The 27096-nt window shown below is 49.7% G+C and overlaps 1 protein-coding gene across 4 annotated transcripts in view; it reads left to right on the forward strand.

Moving 5' to 3' along the window:
• Positions 1–27096, forward strand: part of WDR59 (WD repeat domain 59) — an 89962-nt gene that overhangs the window by 43445 nt on the left and 19421 nt on the right. For 3 of the 4 annotated variants that reach the window (XM_063140898.1, XM_063140900.1, XM_063140901.1), the window contains 9 exons: positions 356–480; positions 2026–2190; positions 2356–2451; positions 4757–4913; positions 8160–8229; positions 8960–9113; positions 12676–12732; positions 19778–19911; positions 26817–26898. In XM_063140898.1, coding sequence (XP_062996968.1) covers positions 356–480; positions 2026–2190; positions 2356–2451; positions 4757–4913; positions 8160–8229; positions 8960–9113; positions 12676–12732; positions 19778–19911; positions 26817–26898 — 1040 coding nt within the window. The remainder of the gene's footprint in view (positions 1–355; positions 481–2025; positions 2191–2355; positions 2452–4756; positions 4914–8159; positions 8230–8959; positions 9114–12675; positions 12733–19777; positions 19912–26816; positions 26899–27096) is intronic. The other variant, XM_063140899.1, reaches the window with a different exon arrangement.

Genomic DNA, 27096 nt, shown 5'->3' on the forward strand with positions numbered 1-27096 from the left:
GTGGGTTCACTTGCTCTCGGTGATAACTGAGTAGCATATCTGGGCTGAAGCCTTAGAACAGCCGTCTTTCCAGGTGTTGTTGGACTACAACTCCCATCATCCCCAATCCATGCTGGTTGGAGATGATGTGAGGTGTAGTCTCACACATCTGGAGGGTTGGGGAAGGCTGCCTGACTTGAATGAGCGCACCCTGTCCCACGTCAACAGCCCCCTTCCCCCACCGCCTTATAGCCTGTTGTACCTGCTTCATCTCTATCCCCTTTGGGACGGGGTGTGTGTGGGAGGGGGGGGAGTGTCCACAACCCCAGCCTTGCTGTTCCAGCGCTTGCTGAGTGCTGTCTTCTCTCCCCGGCAGCCTTAAAAGAAGAGTCACAGAAAAGCCTCTTGGTGGGGAAAAAGCTGGACCAGCTGGGGCTGCCCCAGACGTTGCAGCAGGAATTCTCTCTCATCAACGTGCAGATCCGAAACGTCAACATGGAGGTGAGGGAGAACGGCCTCCTCCCGTGGGCTCACTAGGGCTCAAGAGGTTCAGAACGTCGGAAGAGCCCTGATGCCGGAGCAGAACAAAGGTCCATCTAGCCAGCGTTCTGCTCACACGGTGGCCAAGCAACAGCTGGCAGGAAACCCACGAGCAGGACCCTCCTGCCCATGTTCCCCAGCAACTGTTGTACATAGGCATGCCGCTTCTGCTATTGGAGGACTAGTGTCCAGGACCAGGTTGACATTGACGAGGCCCCTGCCTGCTGTATGCCTTCCGCCTTGCCCTCCCGCCCCAGCTTCCTTCAGGGAGCCATGGCTCTCCTCTTTTATTCATTTATCATGAGATTTATATCCCACCTTTTTTTCCTTTGGAGAGCTTCCCTAGTCCTCCTCCTCCTCCTCCTCCTCCTCTCCACTTTATCCTCACTGCAACCTGTGAGGTAGGTTGGGCTGAGAGTCAGTGACTGGTTCAAAGTCACCCAGGGAACTTCATGGCTGAGTGGGGACCAGAACTGGGTCTCCAGAGTCCCAGTCCAGAACTCACCACACCGGTTCTGTCCTTGAAACTGACAGACTCCGGGAAAGGGCAGCACAGGGTGCCCGACGAGATTGTGTATGCAATGACTTCACTTGCCCCTGTCCTTTGAGGGGTCTATATCACTTGATATATCACCTCGAGGGGGCTATATCACTTGAGCAGAAATGGGAGGGGGGAAGCTATAGTGTCGCCTAGCCCGGCCTGGCCCGGCCCAGCCCTTCTATCCTGAGACCCATTTAGATCACATTCGCGGTGAATTGAACTTCTTCCATGATTAGAAAAAACTGGTTTGCTCAAAGCAACGTCCAACACACACACACACACACACACACACACACGGTGTTACTTTAAAACTGCATTTGAAAATCTTAAGCTAGGATATAAAGAAGTTGTCTTCAGTTGTGGACCTTCCGGCATGGGCGTGTCCCATTCATCCAGGGATGTTGAACCTCTTTCAGCCCAAGAGCCAAATTCCATTTTTGAAGAAGCTTTTGGGGGAATGCGTTCCTGTGGTGGGTGGGGCCGGAGGTAAAAGGCTGTGCCAGATTTCTCAAAATACCGGCATATTTCTGCTAAAAGCTCTTACTGCCAATCACTGAGCCTTAGAAGGCATTTCAGCTTTTGGGAAAGGAAGGGAAAAACTGCACAAAAAACAGGAAACCATCAAGTGATCAATGGTTGGTTGTGTGGGGGGCATGATGGGGAGTGGCCTTATTTATTTATTTATTTATTTATTTATTTAAAGCATTTTTATAGCGCCGCCTCACCATTTCTGGCATCGAGGCGCTTTACAATAACATATAAAACAATTCCATTAAAGCCCTCAACCCACATTAAAACAATTCCATTAAAACCCTCCATTAAAAGCCTTCTGGGAACACCCCATCCCAGGAGGGCCAGATTTCTCCCCTTGGAGGCCATTGCTGCTTGAAGGAGGAGCATGCCGGTGCAAATGTGACCACTAACTCCAGACCCTTGTGACATCTCTGTGTGCCTGGCTTTGGCAGATGGATGCCGTGAATCGCAGCTGCACAGTCTCGGTGCACTGCAGTAACCACAGGGTCAAGATGCTGGTGATGTTCCCCGCGCAGTATCCCAACAACGCTGCCCCCTCCTTTCAGTTCGTCAGCCAGACCACCATCCCCTCCACCATGAAGGCCAAGTTGCTGAAGGTGGGTCTGCGTGTGGGCAACACCACCCCAGGAGGGGACGGCAGAAGGTGGAGAGATTTGATGGGTGGGGGGGAAGGCCCTCAGACCTTGACTGTGCGCGTTTGTGGGCAGGCTGGGGGTTGGACGGTCCCAAATGATTCAGTCCACCTCTGGCACCTCTTGCAGATCTTGAAGGACACGTCCATGCAGAAGGTGAAACGGAACCAATGCTGCCTGGAGCCGTGTCTGCGCCAACTGGTCTCCTGCCTGGAGTCTGTCGTGGTAAGAAATGGATGTTCGTCTCCCATTTGCCCCAGACGCTCGGTCTGCTGATAACCGGCAGTGTTGCGCTCACTTCTGCCTTTGTCTAGAAACAGTCTTCCCGCACCTGGTGCCCTCCAGATGTGTTGGGCCACAACTCTCAGCTATGGCAGGCTGGGGGATTCTGGGAGTTGTAGTCCAAAATGTCTGGAGGGAGCCAGGTGGAAGAGAGGTGGTCCAGATATTCATTTTCATTCAATACGCTTGGACTCGCCTTTCCTCCAGGCAGGTCAGGATGAGGGTTTAGAGCCTTGTAACAATTGTGGAGTAGGTTAGGGCCTCCCAGTGAACTTTATAGCTGTGGAAGGGTTTCAACATTCCCTTGCATAGCCCGTTTTTGTTGTTGTTGTTTTAACAAACAGCATCCCTCTTAAGAAATGTAATTCAAAGCAGCTTGCAGAACTTTGAAAACAAAAGCCCATCCGTGGTTGTTTTCTTTGCTATTGTTTTCTTAGCAGTGTGGCACTAAACCAAAAGTGCAAAGAACACTTTGGACAGGGGGGCAAAAATCCAGCAGCCTGCGAGCCACCGGCTCCTAAAAACAAACTGGTCCGGGTGACTGGCATGGGGGTTGCCGCAGCAGAGGTCAGATAGCCGGTTTCTCCTCTTAACCGGTCACCAAAAAATGTTGCCGGTTCCTGTTTCGTATCCCTGACACAGGGAATGTTCATCACCCCAAGGAGGTTCATTTCCCCCATGCAGCTTGCTCAATGCGAACTTCTTTCACCCAGACGGTAGAATTCGGTCCCGGAGAATCTTTAAGGGGGCGCTTTCCTGTGGTGAGTTGAGCCGAAGGCAAAAGGTTTGGATGTAACTGGGTCCATGTCGCCACCTTCCAGTCCCAGGAGACAGCTCTCCGTTGCCAGGTGTCCATGGTCCACGATGGTCCCACGATGGTGACAAGTGCTAAATCCCCAAATATGGTTGCAGTCAAGGCCCCAGAGAGAGGAGGCAAATGTCCGTGGCGCTCTTGATCTACACGAGGCTATTGGGGGGGGGGGAAGCGGCAGCCCTTCCGCTGTGTCCATGACCTGCTGAGCTGTGCAGCTAAGGATCTTGTACCTACATTTGCTGCTGCTTCCTCCCTCCCTCTCAATCCCCTTTCGATTTGTGTCATGTTTTTTAGGTCGTAAGCCTATGGACAGGGAGTGTCTTAAGAAATACCTTTGTAAGCCACTGGGAGACCTTTTGGCTCCAGGGTGGGATAAAAATGCAATAATAATAGTAATTAATAAATAATGATGATGATGATGATGATGATGATAATAATATACTGAGACCATTCGAGGCACAGAGCTTATCTTTCGACATGGCACACTAGATCAGTTTTCAGAGAAGCTTAGAAAAGGTTAAGCCTGCATATAAGATACTCCAAATGTTTTAGCCTACAACTCCCATCAACCCTCACCATTGCTAGCTAGGGCTTTTGGGAGATATGGCCCTCCAGATTTTTGGCCTACGGGTTCATAGAATCATAGAATAGCAGAGTTGGAAGGGGCCTACAAGGCCATCGAGTCCAACCCCCTGCTCAATGCAGGAATCCACCCTAAAGCATCCCTGACAAGTGGTTGTCCAGCTGCCTCTTGAAGCCTTCTAGTGTGGGAGAGCCCACAACCTCCCTAGGTAACGGATTCCATTGTCGTACTGCTATAACAGACAAGAAGTTTTTCCTGATGTCCAGCTGGAGTCTGGCTTCCTTTAACTTGAGCCCATTATTCCGTGTCCTGCACTCTGGGTGGATTGAGAAGAGGTCCTGGCCCTCCTCTGTGTGAGCCAGGATCCATCCCTATTTATTTATTATTATTGCATTTATATCCCACTTTTTTTCACCAAGGAACCCAAGGTGGTGTACATAACCCTCCTCCTACTCTCCACTTTGTCCTCACAACAACAACCCTGTGAGGTAGGCTGGGCTGAGAGTCTATGACTGGCCCAAAGTCACCCAGTGGGTTTCCATGGCCTAGTGGGGACTAGAACCTGGATCTCCTGACTCCCAGTCCAACACCTTAGCCACTACACCACACTGACGGTGATCTAGCTCAATACTATCTACTCAGACTGGCAGAGAGAGGCCTTTTCCATCAGCTGCTCCCTGATCCCTTTAACCGGAGAAGCCAGAGACTGAACCCGAGACCTTTCGGAGGAAAAGCACGTGCCCTGCTGCTGAGCTGTGGTGCCTCTTCAATTGATCTACGGTTACGTTGGTTTTGTAGACCTGGATTTAGTGGTCTGGCTGAAGTGCATGTCCTCCATCCTTATGTTTCAGAACCAAGAGGACAGCTCCTCCAGCAACCCCTATGCACTCCCGAACTCTGTGACGCCGCCTTTGCCGACCTTTCCCAGGGTCTCCAATGCCTACGGCTCCTACCAGGATTCCAATATCCCGTTCCCACGTACCTCCGGAGCCAGGTTCTGCGGGGCAGGTTGGTTGAGTCACAATGTACTGATACCAGGGAACAGCGGAAAAATGGTTGGGAGCTCCCGGCAAGGATGCATCAGAGCTGCCACCAAAAGGAGAGGGATGTGCGAGAGACTGTAGGTCCTAGTGGCACTGCTCAGCCCCTCACCCTGTCCTTTGTCTGTGCAGTAAGCTGGTTATCTAACGCTTTGAATGGGGAGTCAGACAACTGACCTCCAAACTAGGGAAGTGAGTTACACTGTTTGCAAACAAACCTGACGACTTCAAAATAGACGTAGACAAATGAATTGACTTATGATTCTGGAATCTGAAATCTTGCCTTAAAACAGCAGTTTCTAGAATCGGGATAAAACTGGCATGAACAGGTTCAGTTTGCATAGGCATGTTCTGAGCTGTGCAGTTTCAATACAGTTTCCATTTTCAGGATTAGGTTCTCTTCCCGCTGTCTTCCCACTTATTTACTAACTAGGTATAAATTAAGGGGGAGATTGTATCTCTCTGTTTAAAAAAGAAGAACATGTTTGAAGTACAGCAGGTATTTGGTATTTGGTCAGGAGGCAGGGAAGGCCTGGACATTACACTGACCAAAGGTGTCACATCCTATCCAAGCACACTCTGATTTTAAAGTCCTTAGCAAAAAAATAAATTAAAAAAAAATTAATGCCTCTCTGCTTTTCAGATTTTCTGAGTAATACCTGAAAGTTTGGAAACAGCTTTTTCTTGGAAAGAAAGGCAAGAATGATTGAAATCAGCCAATCTTAGCAATGTGGCTGAAGCAGCTTAGGAGACTTAATTTCATGAAGAACAAGCTAGCGGTATCCAAACTTACAACGCTTAAGGAACTATTTCTGCAACCATTTATTTGCTGTGGAATCCCTGCATGTGGCCAGGAGTTAAGAAAGATAAAAGAACCATTCTGAATCAGGCCAAAGACCTATCTAGGCCAGTACCCTGATCCTAGTGGCCACCAGGTGCCTGTGGAAAGCCCACAAACAGGATATGTGAGCAATTGCCCCGTCTTGGTTGCATTTTCAGCCATTGGTATACAGAGGCCTGCTTCCTGTGATACTGTAGGTGACTGGTAGCCATTGGTAGCTTTAACCTCCACGAATTTGTCTGAACTCACTTTTAAAGTCATCCAAGTTGGTGGCAGTCACTATACCTTGTGGTAGTGAATTCCATAATTGTACTATGTGGTGTGTGAAGAAGTCTATCCTTTATCTGTCCTGAATCTCCCCACCATTCAGCTTCATGCAATGGCCCCAAGTTCTCGTAATGAGAAGGAGACGTTCCTATCCATTTTCTCTACACTCATGCATAACTTGGGACACCTCTAGCATGTCTCCCCGTACTTGCCATTTTTCTGAGCCAAACTGCCCCAGCGTTCTTGGGCATGAACATAGTGTTGGGGTGAATTTTCTCCACAGAGGAAAGAAAGGACATTATAGAGTTAAAGTGCTTGGCAGATTTGTCTCTGGACTGCAGCAGGTGTTCAGACCGGAGCATGGCAGTTTGGCCTACGTGCAAGACCTGGAGTAGAGACAATTGGTTAATTGAGCCAAAAGGAAAAGTATTTAAGATGTCCCTGTTTAGGTTGTCATGCTGTTGTCAGGTTGTCAGGTTGTCTGCTGTTGTTGGTGAAGTATGCTGTAAAGGAAAGTTTGTTTCGGTAAAGTTGTTTCTTACTGACAAAGTCCAGTGAGTATTGATTCTTTCCTCAGTAAGACTCTCAAGTCAGAAATTTAGTGCTTCCAGCTACATCGTGGTTGCTACGCACTCTGCAAATTATTCAATACCACGACACATAGTTCATGTGAAAACTAGCCAGGCACATCTTGGAACATGCTCAGCATCCGTCTTTGGCCACACATGGCATGCAGAAGGTCAGGAGTGGGGGTCAGCTGCCTTCGCTTGCATTCTCCTAAGGGAACAATTGTTCTGAAGCTTCTGGATTGAGGCTTTCTAAAGGAGAAACGGAGACCTGACCACTGGAAGCAGAGTGCAACTTTTCAGAGTCCAGGTATTATTGTGAAGCTATTTTGTTCCAGTTGTGAGGGAGGAGAAATGGAGGCAAGAGTTTGCTCAAGTTTGACTTTCTTTTATTATGATTTAATTATGGAGCGATATATCTAGTGTATTAGCAAACCATATATAACAGGATCAAGCCACAGACAATGGCCATGATCTCTTATACTAAGCTAAATGTTTCTTACTGGTATCACCTGTAATCTTAACTCCACTTTCCCCAACCTGCTGCCTTCCAGATATGCTGGTTAAGCCATGGTTAAAGAGTTTTTTGAAAAAAGCTATTCATATATCTCAAGGTCGCAAAGAATAGTTAAATATGCATGATATGAAGTGGTACCAGTTTTTTCAGATTTGTTATGTGATCAATGTCCTAGTGAGGAAATATGGGTCTTGTAGGAATTTAACATCTATTGAAATGTTATATCTACCCCTCTAGTAAAGAAATAATACGATTCATTATAAAGGGGCATGCAGAAGGAACAGCCATTAAACTGTCAAAAAAAATGGGAAAGGATTTACAATTCGCTTTGTCAGACATTTAGCAATGGAGGTGAATATATGGTAAAAAGCGTAATTGCAATACATTTGAAAAATTATTTTAAAACAGTACATTAATTATATTTAACACATTATAAAATCAGGAAGATTTATGATTTAGAACATGATAGAAATGTGGTTCGTTTGGAGTGGATTATATGTATATGTTAAAGGAAATTCTTATTGGAATCTGGTCATGTTTTATATTGAACAGATAATAGGCTGGTTTGCACAATCATTACAACCCACTGTGGCTTAATTAAACCATGGTGGATTGCAGTGTGTTTCAGCAGCCATTTTGAATATTCAGGGGTTGCCAAGGGTTGTCGTGTTGTCTGAACCTGGGCAGCGGGGTTTAAACAACCCTCAAAGAACTCATGGTCTGTCGTAGGGTTATTTGCAGGTTTACTGATCCTATTGTTAGTGCTACAAGTGGTATCAGCCTTTACTTTAGAGAGCTTGGCTATTGGGCGGTATAGAAATGAAATAATAAATAATAAATAGTAGGGGTAGGCAACTTGTGGCCCTCTAGATGTTTTGGCCTACATCTCCCATCATCTCTCACCATTGGTTATGCTGTCTAGGATTGCTGGAAGTTGTGGCCCTCCAGATGTTCTGACCTACAAGTTGTCCGGCCCTGCCTTAGAGGCAATATACTTCAATGTAAGGTGTCTCATCTTTGCAGGGTACCTGGTGTACTTCACACGACCGATGACAATGCACCGCGCAGTCTCGCCTACAGAACCAACTCCCCGGTAAGTACAGGTGCAGGAAATTACAGTTGTAGCAACTATCCCAGTGGTCAGAGGTGCACGTGTCGGTAGCTCAAACTCTCTCTGTGAGAACACAGGGGAGCTTCGTTATGGTTCCTGAGAAAGGTCTGTTGCTCAGTAGAAGAGTACATGTATCACTTGCAGGAAGTCCTTGGTTCATTCATTCCTCAGGCTCTCCGGTACTAGGCCTGGCAAGGACTCCTGCCTGAGGCCTTGGAGAGTGTTCTAATCCTTCCAGCTCGGGCCATGAGCTTTCAGGTTCTTTCAGGGTCGCCAAGGAGACAAAAGTAGTTAGACTCACAGGTTTGCTTACAAGGAGACTAATTTATTGGCATATTTCAGCACATTTAGGCATATCCCAATAAAAGTGGACCGGACCGTGAAAGCTTCCTGCACAGGAGACGAAGGGTCGAAGGGTCTTCTGTGCAGGAAGCTTTCACAGTCTGGCCCAAACCTGTGAGACTGACTACTTTTGTCTCCTTGACAACCCTGAAAGAACCTGAAAGCTCATGGCCCTAGCTGGAAGGATTGGAACAGAGAGCGGCTGTCATTCAGACTAGGCAGTCCTGGGCAGGGAAGATCAGTGGCCTGACCCTGTGTAGACTCTGCTTCCTCTGTTTGAACGATGCCACAACAGCCTTTCCTCCAACCCCAGTGTACACTGGAGCGACTCTGCACACCCGCCTTTCAAGAATGTGTTTCTCATCTCCAGATCTTTGTCGGCCCTCTCGGCTTACCATAGTGGCCTCATCACTCCCATGAAAATCCGTACAGAGACCCCAGGCAACCTACGCTTGTATGGTGGGAGCCCCACCCGCAGTGAGAAGGAGCAGGTCTCCATCAGTTCCTTCTACTATAAGGAGAGGGTAAGCACACGGTCAATGGGACTTCTAGCCTGTCTCGTCTGCAGCTGTTTGAGGAGGTAAAGCCAGCCGGCATTGCAGCTGTTTCAGGAGCCCCCTCGGGTAAGCGGTGCTGCTAAGAGAAGAGCGTTGCTCCTTTGAATGCACTCGATTGTAGCCACCCCGCCTGGCAATCGGCTCCATCGTCACGCTTTCAATCAATGGAAAGGGTCTGTTGCCTGCCATTGGGGACGTGTCCCGCTGGAAATCTTGGATGCTTCCGCTTGTCGGTGCGTGAACTCTGCAGTGGTCCCGGCTGACTGTGTGTGTTTTCCACGTGCAAAGCTGTATGGGGCGGTGGAGCACGCAGGGGAGGTTTCTAAGCATGAATTGCGCTGGGGTCCGAGTGGGAGGAAAAGAGAGCTGCCAGCCTTTCTCAGCCTCGGGCCCGCCAGGGGTTTGGTACTTCAGTTTCCATCAGCTCCAGCCGGCGTGACCAATGGTCAAGAATGCTGGGCATTATAGCCCAAAACTTCTGGCTGGGGAAGGCACCTGTAGCGGGATCCTTCGAGTTGCAGAAGCTACCGAGGTGTTTCCCCCCCCTGCTTACTCTAGTGCAAGGAGCTGGACGTCTTGACCTGTACGGGCTGAGTGGCTCCATTGGCCATGGAGACTTGTTAGGTCTCCCAGGGCAGTCTTGTCACATCCGGGCAGTGGCAAGAGGATCCCTGTCCCGTTTTGAACTGCGGGACCCTTTATTTAATGCAGCTGTTCCGAGATGGAGCCGCAATTTCCCTCTTGGCAGAGAGCAGAGCCTTACCCTGGCGTAGGCAGTGGCCTGAGAGGGTTGTCTTAAATGTGAGCCTTCTCCAACCTGGTGCCCTCCAGATGTCTTAGATTGTAGTCCAACACATCTGGAGGGGCTCCAGGTTGGAGTGGCTGCTCTGAACTGAACCAAGTGCTGTTACCTGTCGGAAGCTGATCAGCTCCCAGTTGTGGTTCAGGTCTTGTTTTGAGTTAGTCATGGTGGGCAGCCCGGCCACTCTTAAGGCTCACTTGCCTGAAGTCGATAGATGAAGCCAGCGGTTGGATCACTTTGCAAAATCCGGTGCAGTACAAAGAATGTGCCCCGCCTCCCGGCAGCTGGGCGTGAGCTGCCCTGGGCCAGCCAGGTTCCCAGGGGTGGATCCAGATTTAAACAGAATCAACTGCACTGGCAGAACTGGACTTCCCTGACCCTTATTTCACATCCCCCTTGAAAATGCCATACAGAGCATCAAGAGACCCTGCTGAATGGGGCGGCCTCCGGTGTGGGGCAGAGGGTGATCTACCAAAGTCAGGAGGAGGAACCTTCTGCAAGCAGCGCCCTTCGTCTCGAGGAAGGTAGATCCTTGATCCAACTCCCAGAAGGCAGAGTTCGTAGGAGATCTCTTTAGGAAGGAGCATCTCCTAAAACGAAGTGGTAGCCAGTAGTAAGTGTGGAGGGGCCAGTCGGTGATGCCTGACTGGGAAGTCTGACTTGCAGGCTTGTTTCAAAATTGCCTTATTTATTTATTTATTTATTTATTTATTTATTTATTAAATTTATATACTGCCCCATAGCCGAAGCTCTCTGGGCGGTTTGCAAAAGTTAAGAACAGTGAACATTAAAAAGTATACAAAATTTTAAACCATCAAAAATATAAAAACAACAGTATAAAACAACACTATCCATTTAATCAGCAACAGCTCTGGGGTCCATGAAAAGCAAACAAACTTAGCATATGTTGTTAAATGTTGATAAACGCCTGGGATAATAGAAAAGTCTTGACCTGGCGCTGAAAAGATAACCATGTTGACGCAATAAACCGGCCAGAGGCTCCTGGAGTTCTTCCCTGCTGGGCCTTCTTGTGCTCCCTGGTGAGGACTGTAGTAACCCAAACTATGGGGAGTGATTTCGTGAGGCAGCAGTGCATGAGATGCGCTGCACTGACACCCAGGAAACTGTCCATGCAGGCTGTGATGGTCAGGTGCAGGAACTGACCTCTTCGCATCCTTTTCGATGGCTCAGATGCTTTTCTGCGAGGTGCTAATGGATGCCACCAGCTCCAGCGTCCTCAGCCAGACTGGCTGTATCCTGCCGTTCGAGCACTTGCTGGATAGCTCTCAGTGTCGGTCAGGAGCGTGCACCCAAGGACTATATGACGCATGGGCTGAAGAGCCTGTGCCCCAACGCCCCCTCCCCTGAGGGAAGACCAGCTGTTCACCAGCCTTCTTCCTTTCGCTTCTGACCGTGTGCCCTGGGAAACGTGGCAGGTTTCCCTTGAGGATGGTGTAGATCTATGCTGTCCAGTGAAGGCAATGAAATGGCCCTGAATATACCTGGACCTGGTCTGTTCTTGGGGCCTCTGATGTAGGTGCCCACCGGGCTCCTTGCCCCTGCTCATTTTCATGTATTTATTTATGACCTGGGACTGGGAGCCTGGCTTGCTGCAAAGCAAAGTGCTGCCCTCCGGAGCGTTCTTCTTTGGACTCAGTAGGCTTTTGGAGCTCAGCCCCAACCTCTTGCCTTTACTTATTTGTAACATTTTTATACCGCTGATTATAATAGAATCTCTCAGCGGTTCACAACATTAGATTACAATATTAAAACACAGTATTGAAGCATACCATAAAAACACAAGATTAAAACTTCTAACAACAATAAAAGAGCAGTGAAATGGGAGCAGTAAAATGGAGTGTGGTGTAGTTAATTTATTTAAGGCCCAGGGAACACCTTGGTGAACAGGTGTGTCTTCAGAAGGCGTTTGAATGATGTTACGCTGCCTTGTACTTAGGTCCTTGGGTAGCTTACTTTTCTTTTAATCTCACCATTTTGCCTTCTGGGAAATGAGTGTTTTGTCTCTGACCATGGCAACCATTTTGTGAGAGCACCCACGACTCTCTCAACATTTCAAATGTGCCCATAAACCTGAAAAGTTTGGAGACCCCTGTTTTATTTTTTCTTGTGCTTGAAAGACAAGCTCCTGTCACCTAGAACCAATTTAGGACATGGGATGGAGAGGCGGGAAAAGGCTCTCAATTTGAGGAAAGTGGAAGATAGTATTAGCAAGACTTGTTCCTCTGCTGGTTTTTGTCATGTGCCATGCCCTAGCCACAAAGAGCAAATATAGAGTCGAGCTCAGGCCACACGGACTAATAAGCAGCCCCATGAATACTAAGCAGATCTTGTGTGAAACTGCGAGGTGCAACTGTCTGGCTGGGGGATTCTGGGAGTTGTAGTCCAACCCATCGGGTGAGAGCCAGGTCACTTGCTTTCTGTGCCCCATCTTTCTAACTTGGCTTTGCTGGCTGTGACCAGAGAGTCCCCTGTCTACTGCCGGGGGAGAGAGCGCATTTCCAGCGGGGGCCATGGTTGAATTGGCCCTCTCTGCTCTCCTGCAACGCAGAGCCCGTGGTCCCTCAGCTCAGAGTTTCTCAGCTGTGTGTTCTTTTCTTCATCTTCTCCTTGTCTTGTCTTTTCTTTTTTCCCCCCTTCTCGACGGCTCTCCTTCTTCCCTCCTCTTCCTCCTCCTCCTCCTCCCGGGCGTAGCATTCTCATGCGCAGATGTCACCTTGCTCTGCCAGACGGCGCTGGTCCATACAAGCGATTAACGACTTCCCGGTACTGTGTGCTGTGTTACTGCTGCCCTTGACTAACTCGCGTCCGTTGCCTTTGGCCCAAGAATAACCTGCCACTTGTCTGGCTTTGCGTAACCCGGATTGTCGCTGGGGGGGCGGGGCAGGGGGGCGGTCATCCTTTGCTTATGTAGTCCCACAGGTTTAGTGGTGGCATTTCCACGTAAGCTAAATCTCCCGGCACAACCAGGATGGCTTCGAATAAGAATCGGTAATGACGGAGGCAAGATAAAAGGCCCTGTGTCAGAGATGTTGGAGAAGAGGAGAGGGAGTATTCTTTCTAGTAGTAGTAGGTGTAGAATTCAGCTTTTTAAGAATCACAGCTCTCAAGAGCTGGCGTGGCCTAGCAGCGAGGAGGCTGAGCAATGACCCGGAAAAACCCTGTTCCAAGTTTTGCTTCTGCTATGAATGCACTAGGAGCCTGCAAGGGGAGAGGTCATAGCTCAATGACAGAGCCCCTGCTAGCAGGAAACCTACCAACTTTGCTGACTTTGGACGGGTCGGTACCCAGAGCAGCCTGTTCCAGGCCAGGTGTGCAGTCTAAACTCCCCAGCTCAGTGATCGTGACTATTTTTCAAGCTGGAGCCACTTCGGCGTGAGGCAGTGCCACTGACACCGCCTGAGGGCCTTTCCCAGGCCACTGGGTGTGTGGGTGTGTGGGTGTAGTCTTTCCTTTCCCCCCTCTGCCCCCTCCGGTAAAGAGGTAATTGTTGAGTTATGGCTTTAGAAGCTGATTAGTTATGGCACAGACTGGGTTTCTGGCACATAACCTTTTGTGTTAAGTCTCTGTCTGGGCCTTCCAGAGACTAGCAGAGATTGCAGCGGTTCTCAGCCAAGTCAGCAAAGACGTTAATTAAGACAAAGATTCATGTAGGTTAAAATAAACCTTTTACTGGCAAATAAATATATAATTTAGTTATGGCAGTACAGATACAAATACTTACAAACGGTCAGTCAATACAGCTCACATCAAGTTGGGTAAGGGACATGGAAGTAATAATGAACATGAAAACACATTTACTTTTATAGACAATCTGTACAATGATGCAACTCCTTGCAACCCTTAATTGAAGACAATCAGTTAGACAATTATTCAATTATGACACTCAGTGTCCAGGTGTAGAGTTGACCTTTAAGTTTCTGCTCTTCCAGATCCTCAGTTATTAACAAAGCAATGGAAAACATAACCAGGATCCATTCCAGGATCCAACAGTAATGTTGTCTACTTGACTTAGCTGGAGACCATTTTTTGCCTCCTCTGTTCTTCCCCACCCATGCAATTCAAGTAAGGCCTCATCAGTTGGTCACCAAGATTGGGATGGATCTTTTTCTCAACAGTGAGAAAGTGCCCCGGTCTACTCCGAGCTGCAAGAGTTTCCCAGCGCAGGTCCACGCTGCTCACTCGCTCGTCCATGCTTTCCATGCACAGTACACTGACTGCAGCTACCCAATCACATTTCTCTTTGCTTCTTGGGCTCCCCACCCCCACAGCTAATTGGCTGATGGCTGCTACTTTCTCTTCCTCCTGCCACCCACCACCTTAGAGCTGACAAATGGCAGGCTTCCTGACTCCACATCCCCGAAGCTGCTTCTGGTAGCCCAGATCCCAGCAGCCGGCCCACTGAGATGAGGGTCCGGTGAAGCCCCTTCCTTGAGGCACCGGCTGAGAGGGCTTCATCTGCTGCTTGCCCTCCACGTTTGCGGATGGTGTGGGGTAGGTGAAGACAGTTCCAGACCCGGCAGGCTGAGTCTGGATGCAAGAAGGCAAACTGCAGGGGAGTCCAGTGGCGGGGTGGGGACGGGGCATGAATGGGGCGGCAAAGCTCCCCAGGGACTGCATGCCTTCTGCCCTCCGGTGTGTTTGCCCAGAGCCAACTTGGTTCTTGGCCCAAATAGGTTCCCCACCCCTGTTGAAGATCAAGAGCTGAGTAGGCTTCAGAGTAAATCAGAACTGGGTTAGGAAACGAAATCATTTGCTTCCATTAAATTAGCAAAACCCTTTCTGGGAGGGCCCTGGGGGTTAAGCAAAGAGAGGAAACTATTGTTCCCTTAATTTTTCCCCCTTGCTTGATATTCTTGAACCCGAGATCCTCTGAAATCTTTGTCAGAGGTAGGCCATGGGCTGTTGCAGAAGGATTTTTTTAAAAAAATTAGGTCCTGTTTATTCTTTTCATTATTGTTTTTAAATGTGTTTTAATTGTTTTAAGATTTTGTTTTTAAGCTTCATTTTATTATTGTTAGCTGCCTTTGGTGCCATTTTTTGCCATAAAGGTGGGAAAGCAGTTAATTTATTAATTATAATTAATTAATACAATACACTGTTAGAAGTGGAGGCCGGTCTGCAGGGTAGCCAGGTTCAAAGAAGATACCCGAAAACCATCCCCTCCTTTGTAGGGAAGTGATAAGCCAGCCAGATGCTTGGACGGCAATTAGATCTCTTCCCATTCTGGGCCCTCCTGGGTCATTGGTAATCCTCCATTTGGGGGCTGTTGGCGTTCTGCAAGCCCCATCCTGCTTGACCATGAAAAAGGCAGCCGACTTGCACCGTTTTGTACCTCTCTTGCCGCCTCAAGAGCCGGTTCCGAATGCAAGCAGCGCCTCTCTCGTTGCACGGAGAATGTGCTTTATGGCGCATCCCCGCGCGAGGCTGTGTCAAAGGGTGGTGGAGCTTCTCGCCAAATTGCTCAGCGTTGGCCTGGGCGGTCGCTGGGGAGGCACCGGAGGTGGTGGTGGTTAAAGCTCAGTCGTAGACGATGCGCTTAGCTTGGGTGAAATTGAACATGCGCTTCCATTCCCCATCACCCTCGGGGAAGGAGCCTGAGGCCTCGTCTACCTGTGCAAGAAAACATATTTAGAGCGGGCTGCACCATTTCTGATGATAGTAAGTGCTCGCATTTTTGAATGCTCCCGTGTCTGTGTGTGGATTAAAACTCCTGCAAGCAGAATGCTGGCAGAGCAAGGGGTGCTCCGGGCTCGAAACTCTCTCTCTCGACTGTGCTCGTTCTTTACTTGCAGGGAGAAATGGGTGGGGGGTCTGCACAGGAGGACATTGGGGAAAATGGCAGCCCTGAGCTGAAGCGGTGCCGTCTGCTCTCTGTCTCTGCGTTCTTGCCATATGCACAGACTAAGCCTCAGCTGACAGGCCTGGATAAATACTTCTGAGCCCCAGCCCTGTTGTGCAGAAATGTGTCTCTTTCCCCATTGTATGCCCTTATTTTTAAGAGTTGATGAGAGCTCAGCATCAGTGATGCTGCTAAGGCGCGTGTGTGTGTGTGTGTGTGCTGTGGTGGTCAGGATGGGCACATTCATCCCCCTCTTGATGAGCAGCAGAACAGGGCAGTCGGTACTCGTATTCCTAGCAGCGAAGTTCTGCACCCACCTGCTGGCTGCAGGGCTCAGCAGCTCTGAATACGGAGAACTGGAAGGGGGAGAAACTGGAGGTTGTGGGGGGCTCCTTTTTCCCTTCAAACGGATCTGATGTTGGGGTGAGCTAATAGGTACTCAACATAACGTGGGTGTAGCAGCGATGCTTAGTACCAGGTACGTTTCCCTGATCCGAGGCCCCATATCTCTTGTACGTTGCTGGAGGAAGTCGCCCTCCACTTGCCAGAGGGTGCTTGCTGTGGCCACAATCACACCTGCTGATTGTGCAAAGATCCCAGCGGTTGCTACAAAGCGGTCAGTGGCTTATTCTTGGGCTGGCTTCATGTCTCGATCCATAGTTGGTGTTGCTGTGGCTGTCCCTTCCCGTGAGTGTGGTGGCGTGGACACAGGCTGGCTGTGTGCTCATTGAGTGCTCTTCCCCCGCCGTGGTGTCCTCCTCCCCGACGCTTAGAAGTTGCAAAGGGTGCGCGATCCGTTCGTGAGCTCCGTGGCTGCTTTGCTCTTTCCCTTCCCCCTGCCAAGCGCCTGGGTCTACATCCGACATCTGTTTGCTCGTGTTCCAGTTCCATGTAGAAACTACCCTTTCTCTCTCACGTGCCGGTCTAGATGCTTGCTGGGGAAGGCAGCCTGCCCCTTGTCCCGCAGGGCTGTTTGCCGCAAAGTTATCACCTCCAGGCAGTGCTGAAAACGGGGAGGTTCCGTGTGCGGTTACCAGCTTCCCATCACCAGATGATAGCGATACTTTCTTAGCTGTTAATAACAAAACGTTACAGAAACAGAAGAGGACAAGATGAAGGCAGGCTCTCAAAGGAATACTTCTAGTTTGGGCACGCTGCCCTGCCCCCAGACCATCCCTAAACTGCCTACCTTATTTATTTATTTTTAAATAGCAGGTTGAAGTATTTTCAGGGGAGAAACGATGTAGGGGGAAGCCTCCCTCCTCCTTCACGGTAGTCCTAATCTGAATTGGGGCACTTGCGGTTTCGATTTGTAAAGAAAGCGATGCGACTAATTGGAAGAGGTCAGCTCGTTAAATGTGCTTCAGGTCACATCTACTTTGACTCCTCTATCTTTCAATAAATGAATCATTCTTATTGGCCGAAGACGTATTTGAAAAGCATGTCGGCTGGCTTCCCCAATCTAGTAGCCTCCAGTTACGTTGGACTGCAACACCCACAACTCCCAGCCAGTGTGGAGGGCCCCAGGTTGGGGAGGGCTGTGGTAGGCCAGGGGTGGGCAGCGAAAGTAGATCTCCAGAGGTTTCAGACTTCAGTTCGCAGCATTCTTGAGCGTTGGCCATGCTGGCAGGGGCTTCCGGGAATAGAAGTCAAAAATACCTGGCGATCTACGCGCTGCCCACACCTGCTGTAAGCTATACACTGGGAAATTTCTGAAGCCCAAGTGGGCCTTTTAGTTGTCAGGATGGGCATGGGGAGTGACTTCAGAATGAAATGATTGAAAATAAACAAAAATATGTGAATGGTGGAATATGCATAAATTGGAACTATTTGCAGAATTCTGCCTTTTGTTTGTTCAGCATACGGTACACACAGGTCTGTGTGTTGTTCATCTCTGCATGAGCAAAGGGGCTTAGAGGTCTGGCTCTTGGCCATTCCAGAGAAACATGATCCAAGTGCCCTCTGACCTTTCTGCACAAATCCCCGGCATTTGCCATTGGGGAATGTGGCCCCGTCTTCAGAGCGTTTGCCCCTTCAGGGTGCAAACCTCAAATGTTTCTTTGGCACCCTCCTGATCAGATACTGAGCACCTTTTCAGTATCTGACCCAGAGGTGCGTGAACCCTGTTCCACTCTGAAATCCCCTTTGGAACTTAACGATTTGTGCAGATACAGCAGCTTTTGTAATTTCGTATATTTGCAGAGACTTCTAATGTTTGCTGCACTGACTTGCACAACACTTGCACAGGGCGTGTGAGGACAGACGGGCATTGCGCATGAGCTCCCAGTGTAGGTACAGCATGTATGCTTTTAGGGGAGAGATGTGCCAAGGCTCCACCTTGGATGTGAATGTCTTGAACAGATAGGAAGCGCAGCTGTCTGTTCAAAGAAACTTGTGGTGTTTACATCCAAAGTGGGTTTCAGCTGGAAACGAAACCCAACCGGATCCCTATCTGCATCATCATACAAAATAGGTACCTGACGTTCAAGCTTAAATGATTAAAGATGTAATCTTAAGCATGTTTAAAAGTCCCACAACTCCCAGCATTTCCCAACCAATTGGGGGATGCCGGGAGTTGAAGGAAGTTTTCCTGTCTAAACACGCATAGGTTTGCACCCTAGTTCCCTCACACACACATGCGTACACGGCACTGAAACCTGGAGAAGTCACCTGCTCTCGTGGACGTGGTGGTGTATCTGATGCTCTCGGGGCCGGATTAAGGCCAGCTGATGCCCTAAGCACAGCCCCATCATGGTACCCGCTTGGCCCTTCCGTTGCTTAGCCGGCAAGACAGTAAGACTCAGCAAGTGCTGAAGGTGAAATAAGACATTAAAAACTCAGTTTTCTTCAAGGCCATCCCCTACGCCAGGTTGAAATGTTGAACAAAAAGCCAACACCTGGTTGATTGGGCGTAATAAAATAAAGCACAAATAATAATTAAAAAAACGCTGCACTTAGAATGTGCTGCTAGGCCCTTTCTATGGATCTGGAATTCCTTAAAATTAGATGGCTACAGCTATGGTACCGATACTCCGTGGTGCCCGAAGCACGTGCTTATATTGCTTAAAGGTGAATCCAGGGCTGAATGCCCTGCATGACTGCTGGAACTTCCTTGCTGCCGCCCCTCCCTCCTGATGTGTGCGTCCCCTTTCCCTGTCACCCAGCGGGCAACTGGAAACGGATCATAACCACTCACAGGGGGAGACGCGGTGGCGCAGTCCAGCTCCCTTGCCGCCCAGGCTGTGACTAGGCAGCTCGGAGTTGTTTTGTCCTCCTCTTGGGTGGCACTGCCAGCCTAGAGCTCAGAGATCCTGTGGTGCAGGGATGGGGGACGGGCAGCCATCCTGATGTTGTTGGACTGCAACTCCCATCATCCCTCCCAATTAGCTGGATTGGCTAGTGCCGATGGGAGCTGCAGTCCAACAACGTCTGGAAGGGCCACACATTCCCCACTGCTGCTGTGGAGCATGGTTGGCCCCGCTGCAGCGCACCTTGCCCATTCACTTGGGCTGCAGGCAAGTTTCCTTTGGCAGGCCTTCCTGCCTTCCTCCATGGGGAGCAGGGATTATCTTCTAGATTCACGGGAGGCAGCATAACAGCTGCATTGCCTACAGAAGGGCCCAGGTTCGATCCCTTGCATCTCCCGGTGGGGCTGAGGAAGCCCCCAGCCTGAAACCCTGGAGAGCTGTGGCCAGGCAGCATAGATAATACCCAGCTCAGGTGACCAAAGGTCTGTAGAAGGCAGATTCCTACATTCCTGCTTGAGCTCCTCATCTGTTCTTCTCCAGGCTTTGCCCAACAAACCTGCCCTCTGATTTTACTGCTCCTCTCAGTGTTGCTCCTGCTTGGTTGGTTCGGTAGGGCAGAGCTTTGAGGGCGGTGGGCTTTCTGTTCCTCTCCCAAAGCTTCCCCCGGTCTCTCTTGCATTCATTCTTTGCCACCGCTAACATGCTGCTCTGTCAACGGCAGAAATCCAGACGATGGAAGAGCAAACGCGAGGGGACCGATGCCAGCAACCGGCCAATCAAAGCTGCTGGGAAAGTGATCATTCAGGACATCTCTTGCCTGCTGCCTGTCCACAAATCACTAGGGGAGATGTACATGTGAGTACAAGCACCACATACAAGGGTAGTGTATGCCGGGTGGGGGAGGGGAGGAGGGAGAGGCTTAGGATCCCTTCTTTTCTACCCTGCAGTTTTTGTCAGTGGCTGCTTTTTGTGTATGAGATTAATCCGTGGAATCAGTTGCCTGGTGAGGTTGTGGCCTCTCCCCCCTAGAGGCCTTCAAGAGGCAGCTGGACAACCATCTGTCAGGGATGCTTTAGGGTGGATTCCTGCATTGAGCAGGGGGGTTGGACTCGATGGCCTTGTAGGCCCCTCCAACTCTGCTATTCTATGAGTCTATGATTCTATGATCCTGATGGGAACAGGAAGGTGATGTCTGGACCACCTGCATTCCTAAACCCTTTCCTTCTTTTCAATTTATGGCAGGCTTGCAAATAGCCACTCGCCTGGCTGCCTGTGGCAAGTTAGGTTTGCCCTCTGCTGACCCGGCGAGGCCCTGTTCTCCTTTGTACCCTTAAAAGATCTGTTGGCTGTGTATCAGGCAATTTCTCTCTCTCTCCCCTTTCCCCCTCAGACTCGTTTTTTTCTCTCCTTTTCACCCGACCCTCGGGTTTTTTCTCTTTTCTCTCTCTCCTATCTGGATGGGGGAAAGCCAAGAGTCCTGAGCCCACTTCCAGAGCTCAGTCTGCATTTGAAAAAGAATGTGTTCTGGAGCCCCATTACCAGGGCTCTCTCCTTCCAGCCCTACAGCTACAGCTTTTAAAGCCAGAAGGCAGCCGCTCTCTCCTTGCCAGTGAAAGGTGTGTGGCAGTGCGGGGACTTTGGGTAGGTGACGAGAAGGGCGCAGGCCAGTGGCAGAGAGTGCAACGGGATGGGCAGCCGTCCCCTGAACCATCTTATTTGCATGGCTAGTTTTAATGTGGTTTTTATGCATAACATATCATTGCATTTTTGGATTCTTAAATTAAAAGCCCCCATAACCTGTGTCTTCGGGGAGGCGAGTGAGATAATCCTTTTCTGCCTGGCAGCCAATGGTTCTTCATCGTGGTCTCTATGCATCACACATATGGGGCTTTGCGCCTGCGCAGAGACCAGACCGGAATCTCCAATAGCTTAGGGAAACGCTTTTGGGCGGGAACCCCTCCCCCACGCTACCGCGCATGTCCACGGGGTTCCCGCCCTTCCCTCAGTTCTTCGTCGTCCGCCATCGTGCTTAGACGTAGAAACCGTGTTCTCTCCAGCTTGTTGCTACTTACCGTTTTTACTTCGCTTTTGACTTCTCTTCTACACTTTTTCTCTTTCTTGTCTTACCTAAATATATATATATATATATATATATATATATATATATTGTTGTTATTCCTACTCTTTTTCCAGCGATCACTGATCGCCTTCGGCGCCTGAGGCGCATGGCCGTAAGGGCCCCCTTCAGAAAGTGCGTGAAATGTGGCGCTAAATTGCCACCTAAGGACGGTCACTCGCTGTGTGTGTTGTGTTTGGGCGAGGCGCATAAAGTCCAACAGTGCCACCATTGTATGGCGTTTACCAAACAAACACGGAAAAACAGATCAGATAGACTGCGGTCTATACTGTGGGAAAAGGCTCTGCGGTCAACTGAACCTACGCCTCATAAGCGTAAGGAACAACACTCCTCGAGGGCAATGGAAAAATCCCTTAGCCCAGAAATTCAATCGGTTGTGGTTGGTGAGGAGTTGATGGCGGATAACAGGGCCATAACCCTGACGCCAGGCCGATCCCTAGCGGTTTCCGCAGCCAAGAAGATTTCGAAAAAGGCTCGGACCCCTAAATCGGCGGAACAGCTTAAGAAAAAGAAGAAAAAGAGGAAGGACGCTGAAAAATGCTCCACCTCGAGGGTCGAGACCCTATCTTCGATACCCGCTGAGCCTACCAGGTCGGCGCCGACCTCGGTATCGACGCAATTGCCGCTACCAGCACCCTTACCGACTGCGAGGAGTTCCATGTCGGAGGGTGAAATTCGGGACTCCACATCGGTTGTGTCCATACCACCGGCTCACATACCGCGTACGATTGAATTGGAAGAGTCGACTGGACTTGCTCCACATCGACGGCACCGTTCTCCTGGCCCGGATTTTGATCGACGGCACCGATCTCCTGGTCCGGATTTTGATCGAGTATCTCAATACTCTGAACACCAACGTGACTACCCTTATGATTGGGAGTATTATCGGCCCCAGGACTATTACCCATCTAACCACAGACGATATGAACATTTTGCACAACCTCCTCCGAATTCGAGAGTCTTGCAGGTTCCTCCAGATCCTCGATCCTATACGCCTCGCAGCCGTGATAGTAGGGTTGAGCGAATAGAACATCGTCCGATACCGACAGCTACGGTTGTCGCCCCCTCACCTCAGCAAGAATTGGTCTTGCAGCCAGCACATCAGACGGTGCGGGCGGCTCAAGACTCTCCTGATGAGGACTACAGGTCTGACTCAGACTCCATAGTATCTGTAGCCCCATCTATGCCTTCACCTGATGACATTGTAAATACTCATGAGCCTGTCTCTGCATCTGAAGATGTGGGAAAATTTTCAGATCAGGTACTCCGAATGGCAAAATCTCTAGGTCTCGACATCGACCAGCCAACAGAGATTGACGATGACCCGATCTATGATGTGACTCGAACGGAGTCTAGCTCCACCATAGCTATTCCTTTCCCTCCTACACTACGAAGGACTGCGCAGATCTCATGGAAAAATCCTTGTGCAGCTCAGTCCACATCAAAAAGATTGGAGTCAATGTACAAGGTCAAGGAAGCCAATGCCGAGTTTCTATTCCAGCACCCGAAACCGAATTCCATAATTGTGGAATCTGCCCAGGGAAGATCCCAGAAGGTGCACTCAGCCCCGACCGACAGAGAAGGTAGAAAGTTAGACTACCTGGGCAGGAAGGTGTATGCTTCATCTTCTCTTGGAATACGAACCTCTGCGTACGAGGCTACCATGGCCAGGTACCAGATATTCATCCTGGAAAAATTGAATTCCCTATCTGACCATCTGCCTGAAGATAAACGGGAGTTAGCGAGAATCTTCCACACTGAGGCAACGGCAATAGCCCATCTACAGTTAAACTCAGCAAAACATCAAACGGATTCCCATTCCAAATCAATGATGGGTTCTATAGCCCTTCGACGTCATGCTTGGCTGAGATCAGCCAACTTGACAAACGAAACTAAGACCAGAATAGAAAGCCTGCCTTTCGACGGAGAGGGGCTATTCAACAACAAAACCGACGAGTCCTTAGATTCGATTTATAAGGCTCGCACGACCGCCAAAAAGATGGGTTTCTCACAACCCCAACCGCAATATAAGCAAAGGCGCTGGACTAGACAGCCTTACCAACAGCTGCAACAGCGCCCACAATACGATCGTCAGCCTCCTAGGCAGCAGCAGCAACAATTACAGAGGAAGAGACCCTATCAAGGGCGAGATCAGCAGAACAGACGCCAATCGGACTTTTCCAAGAGGCAGCGCCTTTGACTTTCCTGCTCCAGGCCTGCTACCATTTACCAACCGTCTAGCACCCAAGTACCATCGATGGGAGTCCATAACATCCGACTCCTGGGTGCTCACTATCATCAAGACGGGATACGCTATCGAATTCGATGCCCTTCCTTTTTCTTCGGGAGTGAAGATAACAGCACCATCCCCTCCTCTGCTGCTCGAGGTACAGACCTTGCTATCGAAGGGAGCCATCTCTCCCGTACCTGCGGAGGAACTCAACCAAGGTTTTTTCTCCCGTTACTTCACGGTCCCGAAGAAAGATGGAGGTCTTCGACCGATCATGGACTTAAGACAACTGAACAAATACATCACCCCAAGGAAGTTTCGTATGACAACAGTCACTTCTATCCTCCAACTGTTGCATACAGGGGTTTGGTTCGCGGTAGTAGACCTGAAGGATGCGTATTTCCACATCGCCATCAGGAAGTCGCATCGAACTTACCTACGGTTCTCCATCGGCGTCGAGCAGTTCCAATTCAACGTCCTCCCTTTCGGCCTCGCGACGGCACCGAGGGTCTTCACGAAGGTGATGGCTGTTGTGTGTGCCCACCTGCGAAAGAAGGAAATACATGTTTATCCATACATAGACGACTGGCTCCTGGTTGCGGAGGACAGTCGCACGCTCCAGGAAAATATAGCCACGACTCTAGAACTTTTAGAATCCCTTGGCCTGTGGGTCAATCAGGAAAAATCTATACTGACTCCTCAGCGGACGATAGACTTCATAGGAGTGACTCTGTCGTCCCGGGATGGAAGAGCTTACCTCCCGTTAGCGAGGGCAAAGACACTTCGAGACCTGATTCTCGATGTCGAAACCCAAGCAAGACCTTCGGCATGGACAATCCAACGATTGCTGGGTTTGATGGCGGCGACTACCGCTGTCATCAGATTCGCCCGATTGCGAATGAGGATTCTTCAAGGGTGGTTCTTGAAGACCTTCGATCTTCGACGCAACGCTCGCAGGACTTACCTTTCGATACCGAGTCAGGTTCGGGCGTCGTTGAAATGGTGGCTTTCGATGGGAAACCTCCTGGAAGGGATTCCTTTTCAGCAAGGAGCACCATCGCTTACCATCACGACAGATGCTTCTCTCGATGGATGGGGAGCTCACTGCAATTCGCTCACCGTCCAAGGTCGATGGTCCCCTCGGCAGAAAGGGGATCATATCAATCACCTGGAACTCTTAGCTGTGGAAAATGCTTTGAAAGCGTTTGCCCAGATCATCGAGGGCAAAGACGTTCTGATTGCAACAGACAACACCACTGTTGTCTGCTACATAAACAGGCAAGGGGGAACGAGGTCATACCCCTTAACCCGTTCTGCACTCAGGATTTGGAACTGGTGCATAAAGAGACAGACTTACCTGACTGCGATCCACGTAGCCGGGAAGGAGAACATCGTAGCGGACTCCCTAAGCAGGTCCTTCCATGTCAACCACGAATGGGAGCTCGATACCAAAGTAAGAAACAACCTCTTTCGGTATTGGGGCGATCCGGCCGTCGATGTCTTTGCCACTGCAGAAAACGCAGTCTGTACCAACTTCTGCAGCAGAGCAGGAAGCGGAAGGAACTCGTTAGGAGACGCTTTCGCAAGAACTTGGACGGGGGGACTATTATACATCTTCCCACCTTTCCCACTCCTGACAAAAGTCGTGGCCAAGATAAGAACACACGGCACAAACTGTATTCTGATCGCGCCGTGGTGGCCTCGACAACCATGGTTCCCTCATGCTCTTCGACTGTCGAGAAGGGACTACATCGAGCTACCATCGATACCGAACCTTCTGTCTCGACACCAGGGCAGAGTTCGACACCCAGACCTCTCGACACTCAAGATGACGGCATGGAGAATACTACCATAACCTCCGGTATCGAACAATTGACGGTACAGAGTATTTTGACTGCATCGAGAAAACCCTCAACAAGGAAATCATATGCGGCTAAGTGGCAGAGGTTTTCTAAATTTGCAGTGCAAATGAATCACATCGCTGAGGCTTGTCCCATGTCTGTGATTCTAGAATACCTACTCTCACTGTTCCAAGGAGGCTTAGGACTTTCGTCCATCAGAGTCCATTTGGCTGCCATCACTGCTTTTCATGAAGGTGTAGAAGGGTTCTCGCCTTTCACCCATCCTACATCCAAGGAATTTTTAAAGGGTTTGAAAAACACCATACCGACTACTAGAAACATCGTACCATCGTGGAGCTTGTCGGTGGTGCTCCATGCTTTGATAAGGAAACCCTTTGAGCCCATGGCTACAACGGACTTAAGATTCTTGACTCTCAAGACTGTGTTTCTGGTAGCCATAACTTCAGCAAGGCGTGCAAGTGAGCTTAGAGCTCTAAGAATTGATGCGCCGTATACAATTTTCCATAATGACAAGGTTGTGTTGCGAACAGACCCATCTTTTTTACCCAAGGTCGTGACACCCTTTCACTTGGCTCAGGACATTATTTTGCCAGCCTTCTTTCCAAACCCTACAACGTCTGCAGACACTGCTCTCCACATGCTGGACGTTAGAAGAGCTCTTTCTTTCTATAGAGCTAGAACTGAAGGATTTAGAAAATCCAAACAACTATTCGTATGCTATGGTGAGCCTTATAAGGGACTCCCAGTGTCATGCCAGCGATTGTCACGCTGGATAGTAGAGACAATTGAGCTTGCCTACTCTATCTCTAAACTAGAGATACATCGACCTGTGACAGCTCATTCAACCAGAGCAATGTCAACGTCGGTGGCTTTCAGCAGGGGTGTTCCACTTCAGGACGTTTGCAGGGCTGCGACTTGGTCCACCCCTTCTACATTTGTCAAGCATTACAGCTTAGACACTCGATCCAGGCATGACTGTTCATTTGGAAGAGCGGTGCTCTCGGAAGTGTTGAAATAATACACCAACCCACCTCCAAGGTATGTGAGCTTGATACTCGCCCATATGTGTGATGCATAGAGACCACGATGAAGAAATGCAGGTTGCTTACCTGTAACTGTAGTTCTTCGAGTGGTCATCTATGCATTCACGCAACCCACCCACCATCCCCTCTTGGTGGTGTGATATTCAATAATGACATGATGACTGTAGATTTATTTTATCTTATTTATTGATTTACACTCATGTTTATGGGGGCACGATGTCGGACTCCTGTAAACTGAGGGAAGGGCGGGAACCCCGTGGACATGCGCGGTAGCGTGGGGGAGGGGTTCCCGCCCAAAAGCGTTTCCCTAAGCTATTGGAGATTCCGGTCTGGTCTCTGCGCAGGCGCAAAGCCCCATATGTGTGAATGCATAGATGACCACTCGAAGAACTACAGTTACAGGTAAGCAACCTGCATTTCTGCAGAAGGGAAGGGCCCCAGCCTCTGCCTCTGCCTCTTCTACATCTGGTGCTCTTCTCCCCTTTCAGACTGAACGTGGCTGACATCCAGGAGACCTGCCAGAAGAATGCTGCTTCGGCCTTGATGGTGGGGCGCAGGGACCTCTTGCAGGTACTGTTCCTATCCCCAAGGGCACCTTCCTCCGCTCAGCAATAGTGCCTGGAGAGCGTTCTGGGGTGGGGAGGAACTGAGAGTGGGCAGGGGGCTTTTAGGTCTGGGATACAGCCCTGCCACACTCTGCATCTCTTTCCAGCCCTCAGGGTGAGCTTTTCCATTCCTTCCCCTGTCTAATCTGATCGCTTGCCTGCT

This window comes from Elgaria multicarinata, chromosome 14, assembly GCF_023053635.1.
Source record: "Elgaria multicarinata webbii isolate HBS135686 ecotype San Diego chromosome 14, rElgMul1.1.pri, whole genome shotgun sequence".
NCBI lineage: Eukaryota > Metazoa > Chordata > Lepidosauria > Squamata > Anguidae > Elgaria > Elgaria multicarinata.